We start from the raw sequence: 20,865 nt of genomic DNA, 5'->3' as shown, positions 1-20,865 counted from the left end.
TTCGATGACTAAGCGACTTCTCTGCACAGTTTTAACTTTACACTTCTCTACTTCAAATAAGACGTAGGTTGTTTTCTTGGTATGCAGGATGGCAACGTGGTGAAATTAATCGAATGAATGATTCACTGTGTGTTCCCAGCATCAGTGAGGGAAGTGTTTGGGTCTTCATCGCCTCCTGGTGGTGCCGGTAGCAGTACTGCAGTTGAGGTTGCGGCTGAGCTGGGGGAAGTGTACGGTGGGCGTTCTGGATGTGGGGCCGTAGAGGCCGAGGTTTCTGGCTGCGGCCGACTTCCTGGGCTGCTTCACGCTAGGGAACGGGGAGAAGACTTGCTGTTTTCGGGACGGAGGCGGCGGAGAGTTGAGCGCTGGCGTTGACGGCGAGGAGGAGATGTGTGATTTGGAGGATGAGGAGACAGAGGAGAGACAGGGCGTGGAGGGGCAGGGGGTTTTATAAAAGGTGGAGGAGGTGGGGAAAGGAGGAGGGCAGACAAGCTGTGGGCTGATGAAGAGGAGGAAGGCAGGATGTGGAGTCTGGTGTCGGAGAGAATGAGCAGGGGGAGGGGGGCGGACTGGAGGTGGAAGAAGGGATGCAGGAGTTGGAGGAGTGGTGAGCTGGAGGAGAAGCAGCGGGAGTCAGAGCCGGTGATTCTCTCTGAACCTGAGGAGGTCAGACTCTTTGTGTCTGTGTGAGGACGGAGGAGGAGGGAGCAGAGGGAACTCAGGAGCAGACTCTGGGATTGTGGGATGTTTATCTGGGTTTTGCACCGACGGGGGGGGTCAGGTTCGACTCGTCCTCTATATCCAGAGGACGCCAGTTGCACCACCACCTCCGCAACTTCTGCTGCCTTTGTCTCCTCTGCAGCCTCTGGAGCTTCCTCACAGACAGACTCTGTAACGGAGAGATCAGGAGATGGAGAGACAGAGTCGTCTCCTCCATCCTTCTGCTCCTCATCATCTTCGTCATCTTCCTCAATCCTCCCCTCCTCTTCACTCTCCAACCTCACTGATCCTTCCTCCTCCTCCTCATCGTCCCTTTCCTCTGAACCTCCAAAGCCCAGCTGTGCTCGAGCCCTGGCCATGTTCCTCCGATGAACCCGGACATGAGCACGCCACGGTGACCCGCCGCCTCCACCGGAGCCGCCCGGAGATCCGGTGCTGTTGGAGGGCAACGAGCCCAAGCGCTGCCGGGCCGGGGAGCCCTGACCCTGGGGCAGGAGAGCCGGTCGGACCCCTGGCAGAGTGGAGGGCTCGTGGTGGACGTGGGGTCTGGAGCCCCGGGGGCCTCCGGTTGGTGGGCGACCCAGAAGGAGGTGGTTGATCACAGCGCTGGAGGGGTTGAGCTGGGAGGCGAGGACACGGGTGGCCGGGCACTTGTCTGGATGGACGGTTGAAGGGGACAAACACAGAAACAGGCTTAAAGCAGATATAATATAAGCTCTTGTATTTGTGTCTTAGCGTAAAACGATTATAGAGAAAGAAGAGAAAAGTGAGAGAGCAGCTTTATGACTGTGAAGCCGTTTTCAGTGTTGATTTCACTGATAAACAATCTGTTGATGGTCTAAGTCAATGTTTGCAGAAAAGCAGTCAGCTGTTGCCCAAAGCCGACACCAGAGGGCGTCCGGACTTTTCCCCTGAGGATTTATCCATCGAGCATCTTACAGGTTTTGAATAACTGGTCCAGAACGTCCTCATTTCTCCGTCTCCAGCTACAAACACTAACATTATATAATATGTACAGTGTTTTCTGGGCCTTTTCCCAGAGTCAGAAAACCACGTGAATGTAAACACGACTTCAGGGAAGCTGAGCGAGTGTTTCTCCTGCGATTAGATCGACGGGAGATGAGTGTGAGCACAGATGCTCGTGTTTGAGGGGGAATAGAATCAGATCTGGCTGTAATACTGTTACACAAGACTCGGAGATGCTGCGTTAGCGTGAGACGGAGCCGCCGCAACAAGCAGAGTCCAGAGATTCTTAATGAAGGTTAGAGAGAAAGAAATGGGTCAGAAAGGAAATCCCCCCCCAAAAACAAAAAAACTGCCACAGAAACAAGAATCATTCATAACTGGAGACACATGTCAATACTGTCGGGCTCTAATATAAACTCTAAAAAGCACATGGTGTTTAGTCATTGTTATAATTTAAATATAATAATAAAACAGCAGCTAACATACTACCACAGCTGGAGATTTACTGGAACTGGAAAGTTACTTAACCATCTGACAGTCGTGACATGTGTCTCCACATAAATGTTCATTATTGTTAATTGATTATAGATTATATACCAACTCCAACCATCACCAGATAAACCAGCTGCAGTTTCCTTTCCCAGAGTTTAACTCGGCAGCAGCGTTTGCCTTTTAAAGAGCAAGATATCCATGTTTTGTTTCCCGTCTTTATTTAAGAGCGTGGTCTTTTAATTTGAGAGCAGGACTTGTTGATTTCCCTTCATGACCAGAGTCTGCTTCCCTCCTTTAAATCATCTGATTGCTTCTCTAACACCCATGAATCATCGGAGACCCTGAATTAATTCCCAGAACACCCAGTTTCAGAAGGTTCGACCTCAGTACCCTCGGCTCGGTGGTCGGTACTGTCGCTGTGATTGTAGAGAGGCTCCGGGAGAACTCCAGGATGTGTGGGAACTTCATGTCCAAATCCTACGAGTCACACATCATCATCATCATCATCATCAAAACTTTCTGTTGTGGGTTATTATTGTCCTGGGAAGGATTTCATCTTTACGCCTATTCACAATTTTAATAACAGAACTTTTGATGTTTGAATAAAGACCTCTTCCGTGTTGAGAACTCTAAAAACTTTACTTTTAAACTCTTTATTCTCTGTAGAATCATTTGTTCTGAAATAAGATGTTTGTTTGTGTTTATACACAATAAATCACTGCAGCCTATAAAGAAGTTTGGTTATCGTATCATAAAGCAGTGGAGCTACTCACCTCTTGAAAAAAATGTTGCCGTCATGCACCTTACCCATTAAAACCATTAAAACCATTAAAACCATTAGCCACACAACTGAAGCTGCTCCCTACGAACGTTAATGTGAAAACAATGAATAGAAGATGCAGCCTCTCCTCTCTCTTCCTCTAACCTGTGCGTATGTACAGCTGCATCGCCTGCTGCTGCTGCCGCCTCTTGATGCGGGTGTATTGCTTCTTGAGGGCGTAGATGTCGGTGCTCATCCTCTCCATCATCATGCTGTTGATGGCAGCTTGATGCTCCGCCCTGGCACCTCCTCCTGCACCTCCTGCCCCTCCGGCTCCCACCGCGCCGGGGCTCAGCTCAGCGAAGTTTCCCTGCTCCGATCGCTGGTCTGGAGGAGAAAGAGAGGTTCAGGTTCTCATGTTAACGTCTGTAACCCAACATCAAACTCTTCTTTTTAACCACTTTACACTGTGACTCTGACACAGGAGAGTTTAGGAGATTAGGGTCAAGAACCAAAATACAAGAATCAGACATAATCCAATGAGGCTTTTTAGGACTTTAAAGCTTCTTTTCTTACTTATTTCAGCTTCTGTCGTCTTTAATCAGCCGAAAACTCAAGACACAAAACTAAGCATCAGAGAAAATCCTCTTGTTTGTCTCTTGGTCATTTGTTCTTCCTGCTATTGTGCTTCAACGATAAAACTGTCGTGGAGTTTGTTCACTGTACGCTACTGTTCCAACGTGACTGTGATGATTTATTGATAATCATTTGCCGTGTTTGTCTTTTTAAGTTTCCATTTCGAACCAGGTCAAGTCACTCTGTTAAATCTCTCTGGAGCGTGACGCCTCCTGCTTCAGATCTTAAACTAAACCCCTGAGGTCGTTCGCCTGTTTTCATGCTCGTAAGAGTCGCTGGAGGAAGAGGAAGTGGGGATTTGTCTGGAGGAAACAGATCAGAGATGGAGTTTGTACTTGGAGTTGAATTGGGGGCAGAACACGAGGATTTGGGGCAAAAGCTCGCCTGAAACTACTTGTCTGTTTATCTCTGCCTCTTTAAATCCTGTGTGTCGTTTCCACAGTCGGCTGCACTGACCTTTCAGATGTTTCTGATATCTTTGCAGCTCGGGGGCCAGCAGGCCTCCCAGGGGCCCCAGACAACCGAGTGCAGTCACCACAGAGTCCTCGTCGTCCATGTCGGCGTCGTCATCGCTCTCCCAGCTGCCCAGACCCCCACTGGAACGAGAGAATAACACCTTCATCACCACATATCGACCCTTTTTTACAAAGATTTTAACCTCCACCAAGGAGAATGTTTATTACCAGGATATATATAAACATGCAACTTTGCTGAAGCGACGGAAGCAAAGCTTTGTTTATTTTGGGAAAATCAGAAGTGTCTAAATCTTATTGTAAAGAAACAACAAACCTTCCATTGGATTTGACTGCGGTTGGGAACGGAGTGATGTTGTACGTGTATTTCTCTCTGAGCTCAGCCAGCTGAGGGAAAGGAAACACTGCCATGGAGTAAACCTCCTGACGGACAGAGGAGAGGGGGGAGAAGTAAGTATATGAATTTAACAACATCACAAAAGGTATTTAACGAGGTGTGAGCAGATTAGTTTATCTCGTACCTGCATGAGTTCAGCAGGTTCGATGAGGTTGTGCTCCAGCATCTCCTGAGTGAGACAACCCATGGTGCTGTAGAACTCGTCTGCTGTCTGACAGTACTCGATCCTCCTGCAGAGACACAGGGAGGGAGGTTTACAAAAAAACTACTGAGCAGATTTCCACTTGATGGAAGGATGAGAAATGGGTCAAGAAAGGACCTTCTAAAGTTTGTTGTATAGATCCACAATGGGCGAACAATGAAACCTCCAAACAGGCTGTAATTCAAACTGAGGTCCACTTACTCTCCGAGTCGCTCCCAGATGGCGAGGGCGACTCGAAACAGCACCTCTGACCCCTCGAAGAAAACCGAGTCCCAGATCTTCAGCACGGTGGACGCCGGCAGGCAGGTGGCGAACATGGTGAGGAACCACTGCATAGTGAAGACGTTGGTCAGCGGAGGCTCGTAACTGCCTGGAGGAAAGACACACGGTGAAGGATTAGTACACAACTCAAACTGGATTATAACTTTTCTTTTGCCTCCATCTATTTAATCTGACGTGCACCTCCAGCGTCTCTGTTGGCTGCTTTCTGAAGGTGGTGCAGGTGCTGGGAGAGTCTGGGCAGCTTCAGACGCAGCAGGTCTCTGAACACCGCCATGTCCACTGACGGGAGGAGACGTCACAGAGTCAAACGATAAACTCCATAGAGATTAATCATGACTTTTTCTTCTTAAAATATCTCATTCTTCAAAGCGCTAACACAAAAGAACACATATTTTCTCATTCATCATTGTGTGCGTTTACCTGACAATGCTCGAAGGTTGTTGGCAAAATAACTCTCTGGCAGCACTTTGTCAATCAGGTAGATCATCACCTGAAAACAACAGAGCAAAAAAGACATATACACAGTTTTGAGCATTTAATCGTATTTTTCGAATCTGTATTCTTGTGTGTCTCAGTTTTAACACAACCACACACATCACTGTGCGTAGCTACCTTCAGTGCGTCGCTCTCGTCGCCCTCTGTGACCTCCAGTATGAGAGCAGCCAGTACATTGAAGCCTTGGCAGTAGCCCACACTTTTATTCCAGCGGGCGTATGCCAGCAGCACCCTCTTCAGCACCACCCTGTCCTGCTCCCCCTCCTGGCCACAATACGAGCTGCAGCCCGTCCTGTGCAGGTCCTGGACACGAGGAGGACGCAGAGTTATAGATTATTTTATTACAGGCCGATGCTTTCACTGGGACAGGGAGATGAGGACAAACAGACAGGCTGAAGAATGGACTTTGTCCTGACGGTAATTACTCTGTTGACTGTTGAGTCATTGAGAAATGGAAAAGAGCTCCGGTGTTTCCATGATGCAGCGATGACGTTCTTTAACGACAGCAGCTCAGTAACATTTCTCTAACTTACGTATAAACCACAAGAGCAAATTCAGTTGCGTTTTATGAAAAGAAAATTACTATAAAATCCTCACTGCACATAAACCAGGTAGGATGAACATAAGTTTTTCTAACTTCACTCTGCAGACTGTTTATAAAAAGCTCTGCACACAAACAGTAAAAAGTGACCGTAGATTGTAGAAGTGAGTAGAAGGAGGAGTCGCTAATGACAAAGAATAAGTCTGGAGAAGCTCTGGAGCATCAACACAGGACGTCAGTAGAATCGAACATTAGGAACAGGCAGGTTTACGATGGGCAGTGCATTAGTTGTACTAAAGTATTAATGTGTTGTTGGCGACTCTGAAAACTTTCTACACAACACTTCAAAAGTTTCTGTCTCTTTGTGTCTCAATCGACATGTTTAGAAATGCTGAAGTTTCCACACTGACTCAGGACACAAGAAAACACACAAACGCACACATTTAGCTCAACCCCCGCCCCCCCCCCCCCAACACAACACTCTGGTTACCTTGACGATTTGGATGCCGAGGGAGTCGTCGTCCGGGTTGCTTCGCTCGTTAAAGGCAAAACGAAGCGTCTTGTCCCAGTCGATGGAGATGGTGTGGAGGTACTGGTCTGCGAGAGTAAGCCAGACCTGCAGAAGAGACGACAACAGCAGATACACAATGAATCAGGAAGTGCCACAAAAAACCACTATGACCTCTAACTGTCAGTAGAAGAAGACAGTTGGAGAAATGATTCCAGTATCAGGACGGACAAGACGACTGTACTGTTTTCCTCTGGTGTCTCTTTCCTGAGGCACTTCTCTATGAGGCCCCTTGTTTCACTCTGACTCAATTTGTTTTGTAAGATTTCATTGTTCTTCTCCTCCGACGAGATGAAAGTGATCACTTCCATTTCCTTTGCTCGCTCGTCCCAAGAGAGAAACTTCAGATGTCTGATAAATGAATCAGACAAAGTGCTGCTGCTTATTAGCGACGACGTTTGGAGGTTAATAATGAAAAAAGGAAACACACTTTCCTTGGCGTGGCACAAATGGATGTTTATTTTATTTACTTCTTTCTTCAGGAATAACAAAGTCATACTTAGTTAAAAGTTACATACCCTCTTCCTCCATTCCTTTGGTATCCCAGTAGAAAGCCTTGCCACTGATTTAAGAGCGTCGTACCACTGCAGAGAGGAAAAGACACTTTATTCATCTTAGTCAGGATTATCACATTATCTCTCACACACACACACAAGAAGCAGTGAACAAACAGTATTAGACAAACTGAGGTCTCACCTGCTGGAATCCATTCTTTCCCAGCGATGGTTCGATGGTAAACTTCAGCCTCGTGTCGACTCCTGCGAACAATCAAACACATTCGGTTTCACTCATCTGGAATCAGGTTTGAGTGACTTTCTAGGACAGGAGAGGAAGGGGAGACGTCTCTGAACGGTAACATGGGGGTTTAGGGGTTTAGTTTCAGCACAGATATGAAAGATGAGAGAAATAACACGTGTTCAGCTTCTATTTCTTTATTTGATTAAAAAAAAAAAAATGAACGCAGTCTGGTGCTGTGAAGTGTCGCTGTCCATTTCCTGGTGGTGCTGAACTCGCGTCACTGTAAATACACAAACTTCTTTAGAGAATATCTAGACTTAAATCCCCCCCCCACTCCCTTCCTTCCACGAAGACCAAACGGAAATTAAATGCTGATCTGAAGTTAAGAGGGAATGTCCCGACATGTTTTCCGGCTCTGAGCCAAACTGCGGCCATTTCTCCTCCTGCTCCTCCTCCTCCAGCAGCTCGGTCCCGGAGAGAATCCACCTGCTCCCGATCCCACGAGGAGGAAGAAGACGATTCTCTCTTCAGTAAAACAAAAGCCTCCATTATGGAAAATAAAAGACAGAACGTGTTTAACCTGTTCGATCAGTCTCTGTCGTTTCCTCCTGCGCCATTCTGTGTTCTGCGGTTTCCTCTCGGAGCTCGGGGACAGGATTACCGCGGAACAACCCTCCCACTTCCCGGTCACAGATTAGACCCACACCGCGGACACGACGCGGGAAACGAGAGGCCAACTCCATCATGACAAGAGACAGACTCATGTCTATGGAGTTTGAATTAAACCGGTTAGATGGAGGCGGGATGTGACCTCGATTCGTCTGATGCCCGGGAAGTTTTTAACTTCTCACTGCTCCCAGTTGATGTTGATGTTGATGTTTTCTGTTCTTACTTATATCTTTAAATTCTATGTTAGAAATAAATCCAAATTCTAATTATTGAAAGGTTAAAAATAAAGTACAAGATCCACAAAAGTAAAGTAAGACTTCCTGCAGGTCGTGGTCATTTCAAAATAAAAAGAAGAGTCCATGATAATATATAAATGTGTAATATCAATGCTCAGTCATTCCAGTATCAGACAGACACTGGGTGTTTATCTGATGTGTTTCCACAATCTGTGATTTCCATCATGCTACGAGACCTAAATTGTCAAACTGTGCACGTTCCAGTTTAAAAGTGAGATGTGGATCTTTCTCCTTGATGCTCCTTGTCCATTCAACAAAGTATGAGACGAGGTGAAACATTAATGAGCGACATCTCCTCAGTCGTTGGGTCAAAGCCTCTTGTGCTCTGATGATTTCATTATGAATTCACTGAAGGTCAGTCTGTTTTAACACTGGGATCAAAATGAGCTCATGTGACACCGTAAGTGGGTCAATGGCTTTTATCACAGGACGAACATTCATGGAAACATCTTAAGACTTTTTTAAACTCCCTGTATATCTGCCTGTTTGGACATAATTACCTTAAAATGAGAATATATATAATCTGCATAGTGGTGAGGAGATAATGAGTGAATCTTCATTTTTGGGTGAACTATCCCTTTAAGCAGCAGCCTCCACAGGACGCAGTGACACCATTAAAACCACAGAGTAACGGTGTTATAGCCTGTACCACTACTACATCACACTGCATTAAACCAGGTGATAGACCGTGCCATGCATTGCTCATCGGGTCGGTTCATGCGTGTCACCTGGCTCTAAGGTGCAGAGCAGCCGGGGAGCACTCCTGGAAATCCCGTTCCGCTTCTTCAGGACGTTGCTGATGATGTTACCGACCCCTCCCGATCCCTGCTGCCGCTGCCGCCCGCCCGCCCTCGGCCTCCTGCCGGCGGCGGGGAGCCGCTCCTGCCTCATCGGGGAATCAAACCGTTCGCTCCCCTCGCATCGTCTCCACCCGCTCGGTTTCAGGTCTTTCTTTGGGTGTTGGTCGGAAATGCAGAAGCCACCGAGGGGGAGCAGAGAGAGCAGCGGTTCCTCCGGAGATGATCGATTGAGCTGGTGTTTGAATTCTCTTCCGGTGAAGGTTAGTTTCCGACTTGAGCTCAAATAAACGTCTCAGTTCATCCTGATGCTGCGGTGACGTCCAGGAAATCACTCACATATATCTTCGTGAAATACGATTCAGAAAAAGGCAAAAAGAAGTAATCAGAGGAGGAAGAAGCGGTTTGTGCAGCTGATGCTCAACACCTCCTCATCCTCAGCCTCCTCCTCTGGTCCAGCGTCACCAGGAGGAGGTGCAAGGATGGAGGGATGCGGTAGGATGGAGAGAAACGTGGGGAGGAGACAGAGGAGGATGAGGTAATGGTGGAGGAGAGGATGAAGAGGGAGGAAGAATAGATTTCTGTGGTTGGCCCACTTGTACAACAAACAAAAAAAAATCACAGCTTATAGGGACAATAAATATATTTTAAAGTGAACGGGCTTTTTGAGACACTGAGATTGAGACCAGGAGAGAAGACACATGTTCGGTAGACCACCCACAAAAGATTTTATTTCTAATATTAAAAACAGCAAAGTCCCAGTGGATCAGCCCCAGAACTGGGACAGGATCTGATTTAAATAGACCGGCTGCCACAGAGAAATAACCAATATTTGGGGCATGTTTCATAACCAAAGGACATTAGTTTGTCCTATTTACTTACATTTTAAAAGACATAGAAGCAATTGTACGAGCTTTTATCTCAACACGTCTGGTTTACTGCAACAGCCTCTTAACATGTCTGAATATAAGATCTGTAGAGCGGCTGCAGACAGTACAGAACTCAGCTTTTAACCAGAGTAAACAGGTTGGAGCACATCACGCTGGTTTTAGCCTCTTCACACTGACCTCAGAGTTGATAGGTGTCGAACAGAAAAAGAAAAACAAACTCCTCCCTGAGCTTCATAGAGTTCAGAGAGGTAACACTGCATTAATATAATTTAATAAGAGTCATTAATGGAAGCAAAGTGGCTGCTGATGCAATGATTTAATACAAATGAGCTCCAGAAAGTTTCCCCCGAGTGAAAAGCTGTAACTTTAGCAGATATCGTTGACATTAAGTATTATTTTATGACCTTTTTACCCAGAAACCAGACCAAGGTTAGCTCAGTCTGGTCTCAGTGTTTCTGTTGATAACAGTTATCAGGGAGGAAGGGGCCTTTCCTGCTGTGAAGAAAGCAGGAGGAGGCTGTGGTGACGTCGCATGAAGAGGGATTATTTTAAATACTGACTAAAGTGGAAATAACGGCACAGTCAGGCCAAAAACACTCATGTGAACATCAAATAATAATAATTATAATTATAATTATAATAATAATACAAAAACCACTGACATATACCCATGTTTAGTGTATTTCACACCCACCTCCATGTGAGCCTCCACGCTGCGTGTTGAGAGAAGATTACAGTTTCAAAATAAAAGCAAAAATAATAACATGCACCTCGATCCACCTTCAATTATTTCCTCATATCAAACAAACACTGAACCAGCCGAGCTCCTGTAGAGAGAGAATCCTTTAAAGCACTGACACAGTGAACAGTGACATCTAGTGATGAAGATGCGTATTGAAGCCAACTGAACCCCCCCCCCAACCTTTCCAGTCACAGAGGAGAACAAACTGTGGCCTTCAGGTCACAAAGGCCGTTATCAGACCTGCTATTAACATCCCACCTGAGAGATGTGATCACAAGTGGAGAGAAATAAGTTTGTTTGTTCACACCTGGAATTAAAATGTGACCACTTGTGATCAGATCTCACTTCCATGGTTTGTTAAAACCCAGTTCAAGTTTACAGATGTGTCTGATGTCACGGTGTGTGTAGAGAGAGCTGAGCTATAAGATAAGTGTCATTATGTGGCGATCAATTCAAAATCTCCTCTCTGGAAAAGAAATGACCTCAACTTCATCCTTATCGGCCACATTACTACAAACACCTCTTACATAACAGAGCCTTCATCTGATTGTTTTAGGAGCAGCTTCAAGGTTAAAGAGTGGAGAGACGGGGATATGAACATTAAAATACAGCTCCCTACTTTGGGTAAGGGTCATAGTCCACTATGTAAATTCACAATAGTAATTTCCATACTAGTATATGATACAACAACTCGTGCACACAATGCTGTGTGGCATTTTGTACTTTAAGTTGCACTTGGAAGTTATTTCTAAATTGACTCTGGATATTAAGCCTGTGGTTGGTTTGCAGAGAAAGTGAAACTATTGAAGATTAGAGGAAACGCGATGATCACAAATATATTTCTTATAACTAGAATTCCTTCTCATCTGGCACTTGTGGTTGTGAAAGTGGAAGCGAACAGCAACATGAAAACAAACAGTATTTGTGGTAAGTTCCTCTTCCTGAAAGTTGACAGTCATCAACAACACCATTTTCTTAAGAACTGCAAAGCGGGAAGTGTGTATTCTTACGTCGTTTTGGTGAGACAGCCTGAAGACACGCTGTGATGATGTCGTAGTTCTTCTGCAGCTTGTGACAGAGCCGGTCTCGTCTCTTCAGCTGGCGAAGCAGCTTGGCCGACTGCAGGCCGGTGCGATACTTCACCTCCTGGATGATGGACTGCAGCTCCGCAGGGGCTGAAAGGGCAAAACGGAAGATATGAACCCAGAGACAACTCTGTTCCATCAGGGTCTCAACAGCACTGAGGTTTATTCTACCAGGGATGTTTCATTCCTGTTGTTTTCAAACAGGGAAACTTTACATCTAGTGAATGAAGGACGTGTGAAACAAGCTGGAGATACTGACAAGCGACACTGAAACACACTAAGAAATATAATGTGAACAAGGTAAAAAGATGCACGTCTGACATTTCCCACCCGCAATTAAATGCATCGGTCATTTGTCGGCTCATCAAACTCTTTCTTACACATTCTGGGTGATTTGTAAATATAAACCTATGTTTTTCAGATGTTCAGAAACACAACGGACACAGAGATATTCACGCACGTCTGTCGAAAACATGATGTAAATCTAAATAAAGCCCCTTGATACAGTTTGGATGAACATGTGATGTCTGCTCAGATCAGAACATCAGTCATTTGTCCGTAGGCGAAGTGGAAATGAAAACCAGAGGGCCCCCCCCCCACGCTTCTCCTATTTAGACAAAACCTTTTAGACTGAGGAACATCAGAGTTTTGACATCAGGCCAATCAAAAACAAATATGATGTCTCCTTGTTTTGAGCAAAGTGTATAAAGATGGACATGGCTGCTCCACAAAAGTGAAACCAAAGCAATTATCACTACCGCTGATGAGAAACAGGTGATTTTTTATATATATATAAAAAATATGGTCTTTTTTTTAACCCCAATTTCCTCCTTGATCACTTGGAAGTCCACCCTCTTCCACAAGGAGGTCAAAGGTCACTCACCTTCACACCTTGGGGCAATACGGATACTTCAGCAAGTTGTGCACTCGCCTAATTAGCAGCTGACCCATCAGCAGATTATTACTCATTATAACCACACACATCAGAGACAGTGGCCTCGTGTCTGATCCTCGAGCCTCTATCGGAGGCCGTCCTCTTCCTCTTGTGCTGGCACTCTGCACTGTTTAACTTGGGAGCCTCACATGTGCAGAGGGCAAACAGGGAAGTCCCCGGCCGTGTTTGCTGTAAGATTCCAGCGTAACAGAGGAAACAAAGGGGCCGACGTGCCTTTAAAGACTCGGTGGCAACGTCGGAACACGAGCTGTCGACGCGCTAATTAGCCTCCGTGTCCGAGTGTGTTTGTGTCTGAAAAGGTCTGAATCCTCCGGATGCCTTCCTGTGAGATCCGATCACACGGAACCAGTGTTAACCTGTTTCACTGAATGAATCGCAGGATAGACGAGTGGATCACAGAACTGAAACTATCATATTTCTTGTTTGTCGTCTCTGCTCCTAAATGACTTATTGTAAAAAATACTGTACTCATCTTCAGATCCACTGGATAAAGCTTTATTGCTTTTGGTTCTATACATGTATGTATTTCCTTTTATTCCTTTAAATTTCTACACTTTGGTGTATTTACATAAATGTGTATTTGTGTCATGTTCCCTTTACTCATCAGGACCGGGAGGCTCTGGATTTCTTCACCTTTCATTTCTACAGTTAAACAAAAAGATAAACAAAGGCTGAAGTGACATCAACAGGATTCAAATATTCCGGTGGAAGAATTTATCTTTTTTTAAAAGTTTCCTATCAAACTCCATCATTGTTTTTACACATAACTGACAAATTTCTCAGTTTTAAGCAGACGACATTATCAGAAATACTAAATTCTTATATTCTTATTGCAGAATGTCAACAATATAAACCTCTTTTTTACATTTACCTATATTATATCCAAAATATCAGCCCCAAAAAGTTAGTAAAGAGAAATTGAAGAGGACTTTAAACTTGGTGCTTTTTGACAGTAAATTAGGAGCTTTTAAAGATCCATATTTATTGTTATTGTACCTGTTACTGTAACTTTACAGTAAATCCAGATGTTGAAGCACAAAGCCCCAGCAGCAGCACACACTCTCCTACCCGCACTGCCCTCACCTTTCTGGGCCAGGTAGTTCATCTGGTGCCGCCTGGTGTGCTTCTCCTGGAGCTCCTGGAGGAAGCTGGACCCGGAGTTGCTGCGGCCCAGGAAGGATTCGGACCCGGACGCCTCGGTGGAGCTGTCCCAGCTGTCCAGGTTCCTCCGGCCGCTGTACGTCTCGTACAGCTCGACCAGGAGACAGTCCACGATGGAGCTCCTCGGGGCTCGGAGGGCATCGCACCGGGACTCGGAGTTGTTGTTGTCGGCAGCCCGGGTGCCAGGCAGCGGCGGCGGCGGCGGCGGCGGTGGAGCCGTGCCCCCCCCGGGGAGCTGCTCCCGCCGTCCCGGAGGTGATGATGTGTCACTCGGGGACTCGGCGGCGGGGCTCGACCACCGCTGGAAGCCGGAGAAGTCCTCCTGCGAGGCGGCGGCGGAGTTCACGAACACGCCGCTCTCGTCCTCGGACAGGAAGCCGCCTCCGGAGTCACTTATGTCAACTTCTAAAAGTTCGCTCCCGGTTCTTTTCAGCGGCGCCGCCATTTCTCCATTAGCGGTGAATTAGCTCAAACTACCGGCGCGGTGATCTGACAGGTGAGGCGACATTTTTTAACTTCACCGGAAAGTTTTCCCGGAGGAGCGCGCACTTCCCGGATCACTCCACTCCTCCTCGCGGAGGTGGAAACTTGTTCCGGCAGCTTTTAGCTTCCTTCCTCTGTCCCGGACTCTGTTCCTCCTGCACCCCCCCTCCTCCCCTCCAGGATGGTCCGGCCCACCTTCATCCACTCCCCCAACTGCAACTTTCTGCAGGTGCAGCAGGTGTCGACCAATCAGGGACGAGCCCAAAACCCATCCACCAATCAGCTTTCACCTGTCAGAAAAACGCGAATTAGAAGCGTGAATTCTTTAACTACGTAGAATTACGAGTTATTCTAAGTAGAAAAATAAACATCCCTCTGTGGAAATAGATTTTGAGAAACCAGTCATGTCGTTATAATAATAAATAATAATAATAATAATAAACTTTATTTATTTAGCACTTTTTAAAAACAGAGTTCACAAAGTGCTTTGAAGGCAAAACAAGAAAAGTAAATAAAAACCTGAACACATAAAAGCAGTAATATGCCAATAAAATAAATGAACAAGTAAAATAAAAAGTGAAAAGAAAACAATAAAAACAAAGTAAAAACACAACATCACATGGAAGCAAGTCTATAAGAATAATGGGTTTTAAGAAGTGATTGAGAAGAAGTCATTTTATTGGTTATCTTTTATTTTAGATGTTGTAATATATAATTTGCTGTCTCTGATTGTAATGACATCGTATTCATTGGCTTCTTCTCTCTGTGGTTTTGAACTCTTGTTTTTATTTGCCCTCTTTGTGAAGAACTTTGAAACGGCTGTTTTAAAAAGTGCTACTGTACATAAATGAAGTTATAATTATTAAAGTAAAAGTTGATATAATGCGAAATCACATCATGCTAACATTGTGGTTGGAGTTCTCTATTCCCAGTGTGCATGTGAATACATGACGTGAGCAGGCAGGATTTATGACATATACTGCAGCCGGCCACCAGGTGGTGATGAAGATGATTTGGCTTCACTTCTTTATTACAGTAATATGGGGTACAAGGGCACGTTACTGTACCTAAGTAGATTTTTCAGGTATCTGTACTTTAACTGAGTAATTTATTTTCTGATTACTTTTGACTTTCCCAATTTAGATGAATACACACCAGTGAAAACACCACTAGGATTTATATTTTAAATTAAATTTCTGCCAATAGATAATTTTCACCTAAATCTCACACACTGGAGCGTTACAGAGAGTTAATAGCAAAGTAAAACAAACGTATTTAAACGAAGAAAGAGACTTTGAACCATTTTACTTCCTTAAAGACTATTTTAAAGTCAGAACCTTATTTTTAGCAGCAGCCGTTCCGGGTTCGTTCCTGTTTCCGGTTTTAACGACACTTCCGCCGGTCCGTGAACGCAGCATCCGTCCATCTTGACTTGGAAGTCGCGCCTGCGCAGTCGTGCTTGTGTGACCTTCACAGGAGGAACCATGTTCGCCCGGAGCAGCGCGTTGATCTTCTCCCCACAATGGTAACGATTCTCCCATTTAAACCAGTTCCACCACCGCGGCGTGCACCACCATCTCCTGTCCGCGCACCTCGAGTCCGTGTGCGGTCACAATCCGGCTGGACGACGCGTAGCCGGTCTTTGAAGGACGTGCTAACGAGGCCGCAGTCTAAATGAATGAGAGCCGGAGCTAGCAGCTAGCAGCTAATGCTAACGGAGCTGACATTGCACGTTGACTGTTTAAAAGATGAGATTTAACACTTGACTTGTTAATTAACGCAAGAACGATGTATTTTATTTTAACACTCGTGTAAGACGCAGCGGTGTCGTTAGCCCCCCGATGCTAACTGTCATAGGGGTTTGCTGCGCAGAGCTAATTCATGCTAGCTCCGCTGCAGCTCTAATCTGCAATCGTGGTTTAATTCAGAGTTCGTGACAACGTGGCGTCAAACACAAGCTGCAGTGAACACAACTTTAATGTTCATAACGACTAGGATGTTGTGTTTGTACTTGAACCTGACTTAACTTTGTGTGTCCACAGTTTGCAGGTCAGGAACATGGCTACCCTGAAGGACAGTAAGTACTCCATGTGTACTTCTCACTAAATACAGGACAACAACACAACACAACAACACAGGACAACTCCCTGAATGCAGAGTTTAAACAGCAAACACACAACTTATATATAAACAGTTTGTCTATCTGCAAAATACCGTTGACCTGTAATCTCCTCTTCCTTCAACACACTTTGAACTCTTCACTACACGACCAAACACAATGTAGTTCATTCTGAATCATTAATAATATTTAAGACATATTTTAAAGTTGCATTTATTGTCCACAGCTTCGTGGTTTAAGTCCAAAACTCACAGATTTTATTGTTGCCAACATTTTATCATGATGTATAAAATTACAATTCTATCAGACGCCTGTCGTGCTGATTGATTTACATCATCTGCTGTAATTCAATAAAACTAACGGTGTTACAGTCCCAACTCTAATATGAAGTGAAATCCTCTTTCCCCCCCCCCAGTCACCATCCGGTTGAAGTCCATCAAGAACATCCAGAAAATCACCAAGTCCATGAAGATGGTGGCCGCTGCCAAGTACGCTCGTGCTGAGAGGCAGCTGAAGCCGGCACGTGTCTACGGCGGCGGAGCTCTGGGTACGTGACCCGGCCTCCATGTCACCTCTCTCTTTAAAATGTATTCTAGACACTGAACTAAGATTCCACTGTTTCCTCTCTGCCCTTCAGCTCTGTACGAGAAGGCCGACATCAAAGCGCCGGAGGACAAGGGCGCCAAGCACCTGATCATCGGTGTGACCTCTGACCGTGGACTCTGTGGCGCCATCCACTCTGGCGTGGCCAAGTCCATCAAGGCCGAGATCGCCAGCCTGACCGACGCCGGCAAGGATGTGATGGTGATCAATGTGGGCGACAAGCTGAGAGCCGTGCTGACCAGGTACGAGCCCCCGGAAACACACGAGTCAGACCCAGAGTCAGTTTGTCGGCGGCAGGAGTTTGTGATGTTCAGCAGGTGTGAAGGTTCAGGATAAGAACAGCTGATCTTAAATCAGATGAGCTGTAGTGTCCCTGTTGTCAGCTACACTTACTGTAAATCCTCTCCTGGTTCTGGAAGCATAAAACCTGACGACAAACAACAAGGGCTTGTTTCTCTCAAACACCGATGAGTCAATCGTTCACATCGTCGATCACTGTTTATCTACCCAAACATGCTGAAGGGTTAAAGTTGACGTTAACCTTCCCTCTTCAGAACTCATGCAAAGCACATCCTCATGACCTGCAAGGAAGTCGGCCGCAAGCCCCCCAACTTCGGTGACGCCTCCTTCGTCGCCAACGAAATGCTCAACTGTGGCTACGAGTTCGACCAGGGCACCATCGTCTTCAACAGATTCAGGTACGAGACTCTTTCTTTACTTGGATTCGTTTAATCCCTTTTTCCAAGAGTTTAACTTAACTTTTAGTTAAACCAGAAGTTGAATGTCCCCTCTCTCTGCCGCAGGTCTGTCATCTCATACAAGACGGACCGTAAGCATGTGTTTTCCAACGAGGCCGTTGCTAACTCAGGTACTTGGCGTGTTTTTAGTTTTTACTTACAGCCTCATTTCTATCAGACATACAGTTGATTGACTTTTTGCATCTGCTGTCTCCCAACAGAGACCATGGGCATCTACGATGACATCGATGCTGACGTGCTGAGGAACTACCAGGAGTTTGCTCTGGTCAACATCCTGTACCTGGCCATGAAGGAGTCGGCCACCAGCGAGCAGAGCGCCAGGATGACTGCCATGGACAGCGCCAGCAAGAACGCCTGTAAGACTTTCTGTTGATACATTCTCACGTGTCTTTAAGGAGTCAGGGGCCTGGTCAGGATGTTTATAAATGTTGGTTTCTCACATTACTTTAGTCGGCACATTCTAAAATGATAAAATGAAATGACACGGTTGAGATTAGTTGGAGAAAATTGATCAGTTGTGTAATAACTGGAAACTAATGGCATCATGCTGATTAGATTTGCTGGAGTATAATCTCACCTGCTGCTCTGACGTCACATCTCCTCCTCCATGATAAAAGTTTCTCACCCGACATTGATTGATTGATTGATTGATTGATTGATTGATTGATTGATGGATTTCTCCTCCCTCCTTTCAGCTGAGATGATTGACAAGCTGACCCTCACCTTCAACCGCACCAGACAGGCCGTCATCACCAAGGAGCTCATTGAGATCATCTCTGGAGCCGCTGCTCTGTGAGTCTTTCCTCTTCTCCTTCCTCTTTATCCTCACAAAACTTCTATCTACCTGTTTATTTCCACCCCTTCATTATATTCCTCCATCTCTCTGTTAACTCTCTGACCTCTCAACCATGCATGTTTTTTTTAATTTCCATCACATCCTCTCACGACTGATTCTGCTCTACTCAGGACTTGAGTCTTTAAACAGGAGGTAACATTACATTAGTTTCCTGTAGAAGAGACAGGAGTGTGTTTGATAGACACGTTTAAACTAATGGATTCCCTAGACGCCCTTTAGGTTCCAGTTTGTTGTTAGACTCTTAGTCTGGGTCTGAAAGTCTGTAAACGTTCACTGCTCTAAAGCTTTTGTCTTTTTCTTTGCAGATAAATGGGCGAGCTCATCGTTTCCATTAACTTTAGCCCTTCAAAGTACTTGGAACACGTGTGGTCAAGAGTCCAATGAACATTTGTGCTTCTATTTGTAAAATATATGGAGAAAAATAAACCTCTTACGCAGAATTCTTGTTCTTTCCTCAGTCCCTGTATCTGTTTCCTCACCAATAAAAGTTCACGACTGAGATAAATCAATGTTGATGGTTTATTCTACAAAGGTTTTATTACTTTAGGCAGATTTCTGAAGATGTTTAGCATAGTTATGAAAACATACAGAAGATGAACAAAATGATTCCTTCAACTTTATAAAGCCAGTGTTTAATTTAACGTCTGATCTTAGAGAATCTAGTTGTTTTCAGGGCAGCTGATAAAACCACATTAACTCTGATGTCTCTGACCCGTCGCTCATCAGCCACAGATTCTGGTTTGTTCTGCACATTTTATGACATTTAAATTATCTTCACAACAACCCACAATAAGTGTAAAATATAAACAGACACTAAAACACCAAGTGAGTAAAAATGGCTGAAGCGATAATCAGTAGCACAGGACAAATACTTTTACTTATGAATACAGAACTTTAAATTGCAAGTGAAAGTTTTTAAAATTGTATATTTGAAGTAAAAGATCAGAACAGTTCTAACCAAAAGATTCCTAATATCGGCAACAACTTCTTAGAAAGTACGTTGAATTAATGCAAAACAAAACGTGTTGGATTATTCACTGAGGGAAGCTTCAGGCAGGTTTTACTGTAAGTTATAAAAACATGACTCCACTGAAGGTTTTAAACAAACTGTTCAGAATTCATGAGACACTTCGTTGATTTAACAAGAGATTAATTTTAGACAGTTGATAAAATAAAGCTCCAAAGATGAAGATTGAAATGTTTAAAATCTGATACACAAAAAAGATAATGTTGCTTTAAATGTTTCTCGAATTTCTAAATTTAATCTTAGAGCTCACACGGCTGACAATTTACATAATAATATTGATAATTATCTCTATTTGTAAAGCACTTAAAAACAAGGATTAAACAATTAAATTAAATATAATATTACAGTGGAGTGAAGCTGGTTTGTTGTCTATGTGACACACTGCTGTCCTGCATAGACAATATTAATATACTGAGGTGCACAACTGGGGAAACAAAGATCATTTAAAAACCTGCAGATGAGCATTAGTGGAGTTTTTGTGATTTGTAACTTCACATGAATCCACCTCGGTTTCCACTTCTCGTCTCTTCCTCCTGCACTTCCTGCAGCGTCCACCAGGCGGTGCTGTGTGATAAGAAATGATCAGTGAATCTTTCTGCAAAAAACCTGCAGGAGAGCGAGAGGAGCCAGAGGAGACGAGAGTTTACAACATTCAGACATCACACCTTCATCCACGATTTACTGTTTGATAGATGATTCATTTCTGATCAGCTGATGGATCAGAGTCAACATCTGATCTGAGTTCAGCCTTTTTCTTCTTCTGGTGGTTTCATGATAATCCAGCTGCACTTGATTCCTTTAGAAAATTAGTCACAGGGTGTTTCTAGTTTGCTTTTCATATAATTTCTGTGTCCGAAATATCGTCCTTCCTGTTTGTGCATGCCTGCATCTGTGTGTGTCTGTATGTGTGTGTGTCTCTCTGTGTGTGTGTGTGTGTGTGTGTGTGTGCATGTCCTGCAGGCCTTGTTTGTCTATTGTATTTGTGCTTGTTATTGTTTACTCCTGAGGGGAGTGGGGAGCGATTGCATCTGAACACTGAAATTACAGCGATGCCAGACTCTGATAAACGCAGTCAGAGAGCAGCAGGCTGAGCATCAACCCCCCCCCCCCCACCACCTCCACCACCTCGCTGGTGAGGCCTGGTGATCCGGCCT

At 44.8% G+C, this 20,865-nt stretch overlaps 2 protein-coding genes across 9 annotated transcripts; one reads left to right on the top strand and one right to left on the bottom strand.

Moving 5' to 3' along the window:
• Nucleotides 1-135: 135 nt before the first annotated feature.
• On the bottom strand, nt 136-14,638 carry tbc1d30 (TBC1 domain family, member 30). Of its 7 annotated transcripts, none has more exons than XM_034577891.1 (16): nt 13,788-14,637; nt 11,675-11,839; nt 7,229-7,290; nt 7,051-7,116; nt 6,455-6,580; nt 5,541-5,726; nt 5,349-5,418; nt 5,109-5,207; nt 4,848-5,016; nt 4,569-4,674; nt 4,364-4,470; nt 4,031-4,170; nt 3,104-3,325; nt 2,569-2,655; nt 766-1,375; nt 136-729 (listed from the first exon to the last, which is right to left on the bottom strand). In XM_034577891.1, the coding sequence occupies exons 1-16, from the start codon at nt 14,308-14,310 to the stop codon at nt 303-305; spliced, it is 3,165 nt and encodes a 1,054-aa protein (XP_034433782.1). In that variant the 5' UTR covers nt 14,311-14,637; the 3' UTR covers nt 136-302. The 7 variants fall into 7 exon arrangements, with proteins under 7 accessions (XP_034433782.1, XP_034433784.1, XP_034433788.1 ...); XM_034577894.1 differs by having other exon boundaries at nt 488-724; nt 13,788-14,638; XM_034577895.1 differs by having other exon boundaries at nt 590-729; nt 770-1,375; nt 13,788-14,638.
• A 1,112-nt stretch (nt 14,639-15,750) lies between these two features.
• atp5f1c (ATP synthase F1 subunit gamma) lies at nt 15,751-19,189 on the top strand. Of its 2 annotated transcripts, XM_034577996.1 has the most exons (9): nt 15,751-15,873; nt 16,391-16,425; nt 16,883-17,014; nt 17,105-17,312; nt 17,625-17,768; nt 17,874-17,938; nt 18,029-18,184; nt 18,524-18,620; nt 18,990-19,189. In XM_034577996.1, exons 1-9 carry the CDS (start codon nt 15,833-15,835, stop codon nt 18,991-18,993), a joined length of 882 nt encoding a protein of 293 aa, XP_034433887.1. In that variant the 5' UTR covers nt 15,751-15,832; the 3' UTR covers nt 18,994-19,189. The 2 variants fall into 2 exon arrangements, with proteins under 2 accessions (XP_034433887.1, XP_034433888.1); XM_034577997.1 differs by lacking the exon at nt 18,990-19,189 and having other exon boundaries at nt 18,524-18,624.
• Nucleotides 19,190-20,865: the final 1,676 nt, after the last annotated feature.

Source organism: Hippoglossus hippoglossus, chromosome 23 (assembly GCF_009819705.1).
Source record: "Hippoglossus hippoglossus isolate fHipHip1 chromosome 23, fHipHip1.pri, whole genome shotgun sequence".
In the NCBI taxonomy this organism is placed as follows: domain Eukaryota; kingdom Metazoa; phylum Chordata; class Actinopteri; order Pleuronectiformes; family Pleuronectidae; genus Hippoglossus; species Hippoglossus hippoglossus.
The sequence above is the reverse complement of the archived record's forward strand: the minus strand, read 5'-3'. Positions and strand labels throughout refer to the sequence as shown.

Coding starts and splice junctions, on each gene's coding strand:
- tbc1d30 (XM_034577891.1), bottom strand. CDS start 14,310: ATGGCGGCGCCGCTGAAAAGAACCGGGAGCGAACTTTTAGAAGTTGAC. Junction 5,017..5,108: donor AGCCAACAGAGACGCTGGAG/GTGCACGTCAGA, acceptor TCTTTCCTCCAG/GCAGTTACGAGCCTCCGCTG. Junction 4,171..4,363: donor GCAGTCAAATCCAATGGAAG/GTTTGTTGTTTC, acceptor CTCTCGTTCCAG/TGGGGGTCTGGGCAGCTGGG.
- atp5f1c (XM_034577996.1), top strand. CDS start 15,833: ATGTTCGCCCGGAGCAGCGCGTTGATCTTCTCCCCACAATG. Junction 16,426..16,882: donor CATGGCTACCCTGAAGGACA/GTAAGTACTCCA, acceptor CCCCCCCCCCAG/TCACCATCCGGTTGAAGTCC. Junction 18,185..18,523: donor CAGCGCCAGCAAGAACGCCT/GTAAGACTTTCT, acceptor CCCTCCTTTCAG/CTGAGATGATTGACAAGCTG.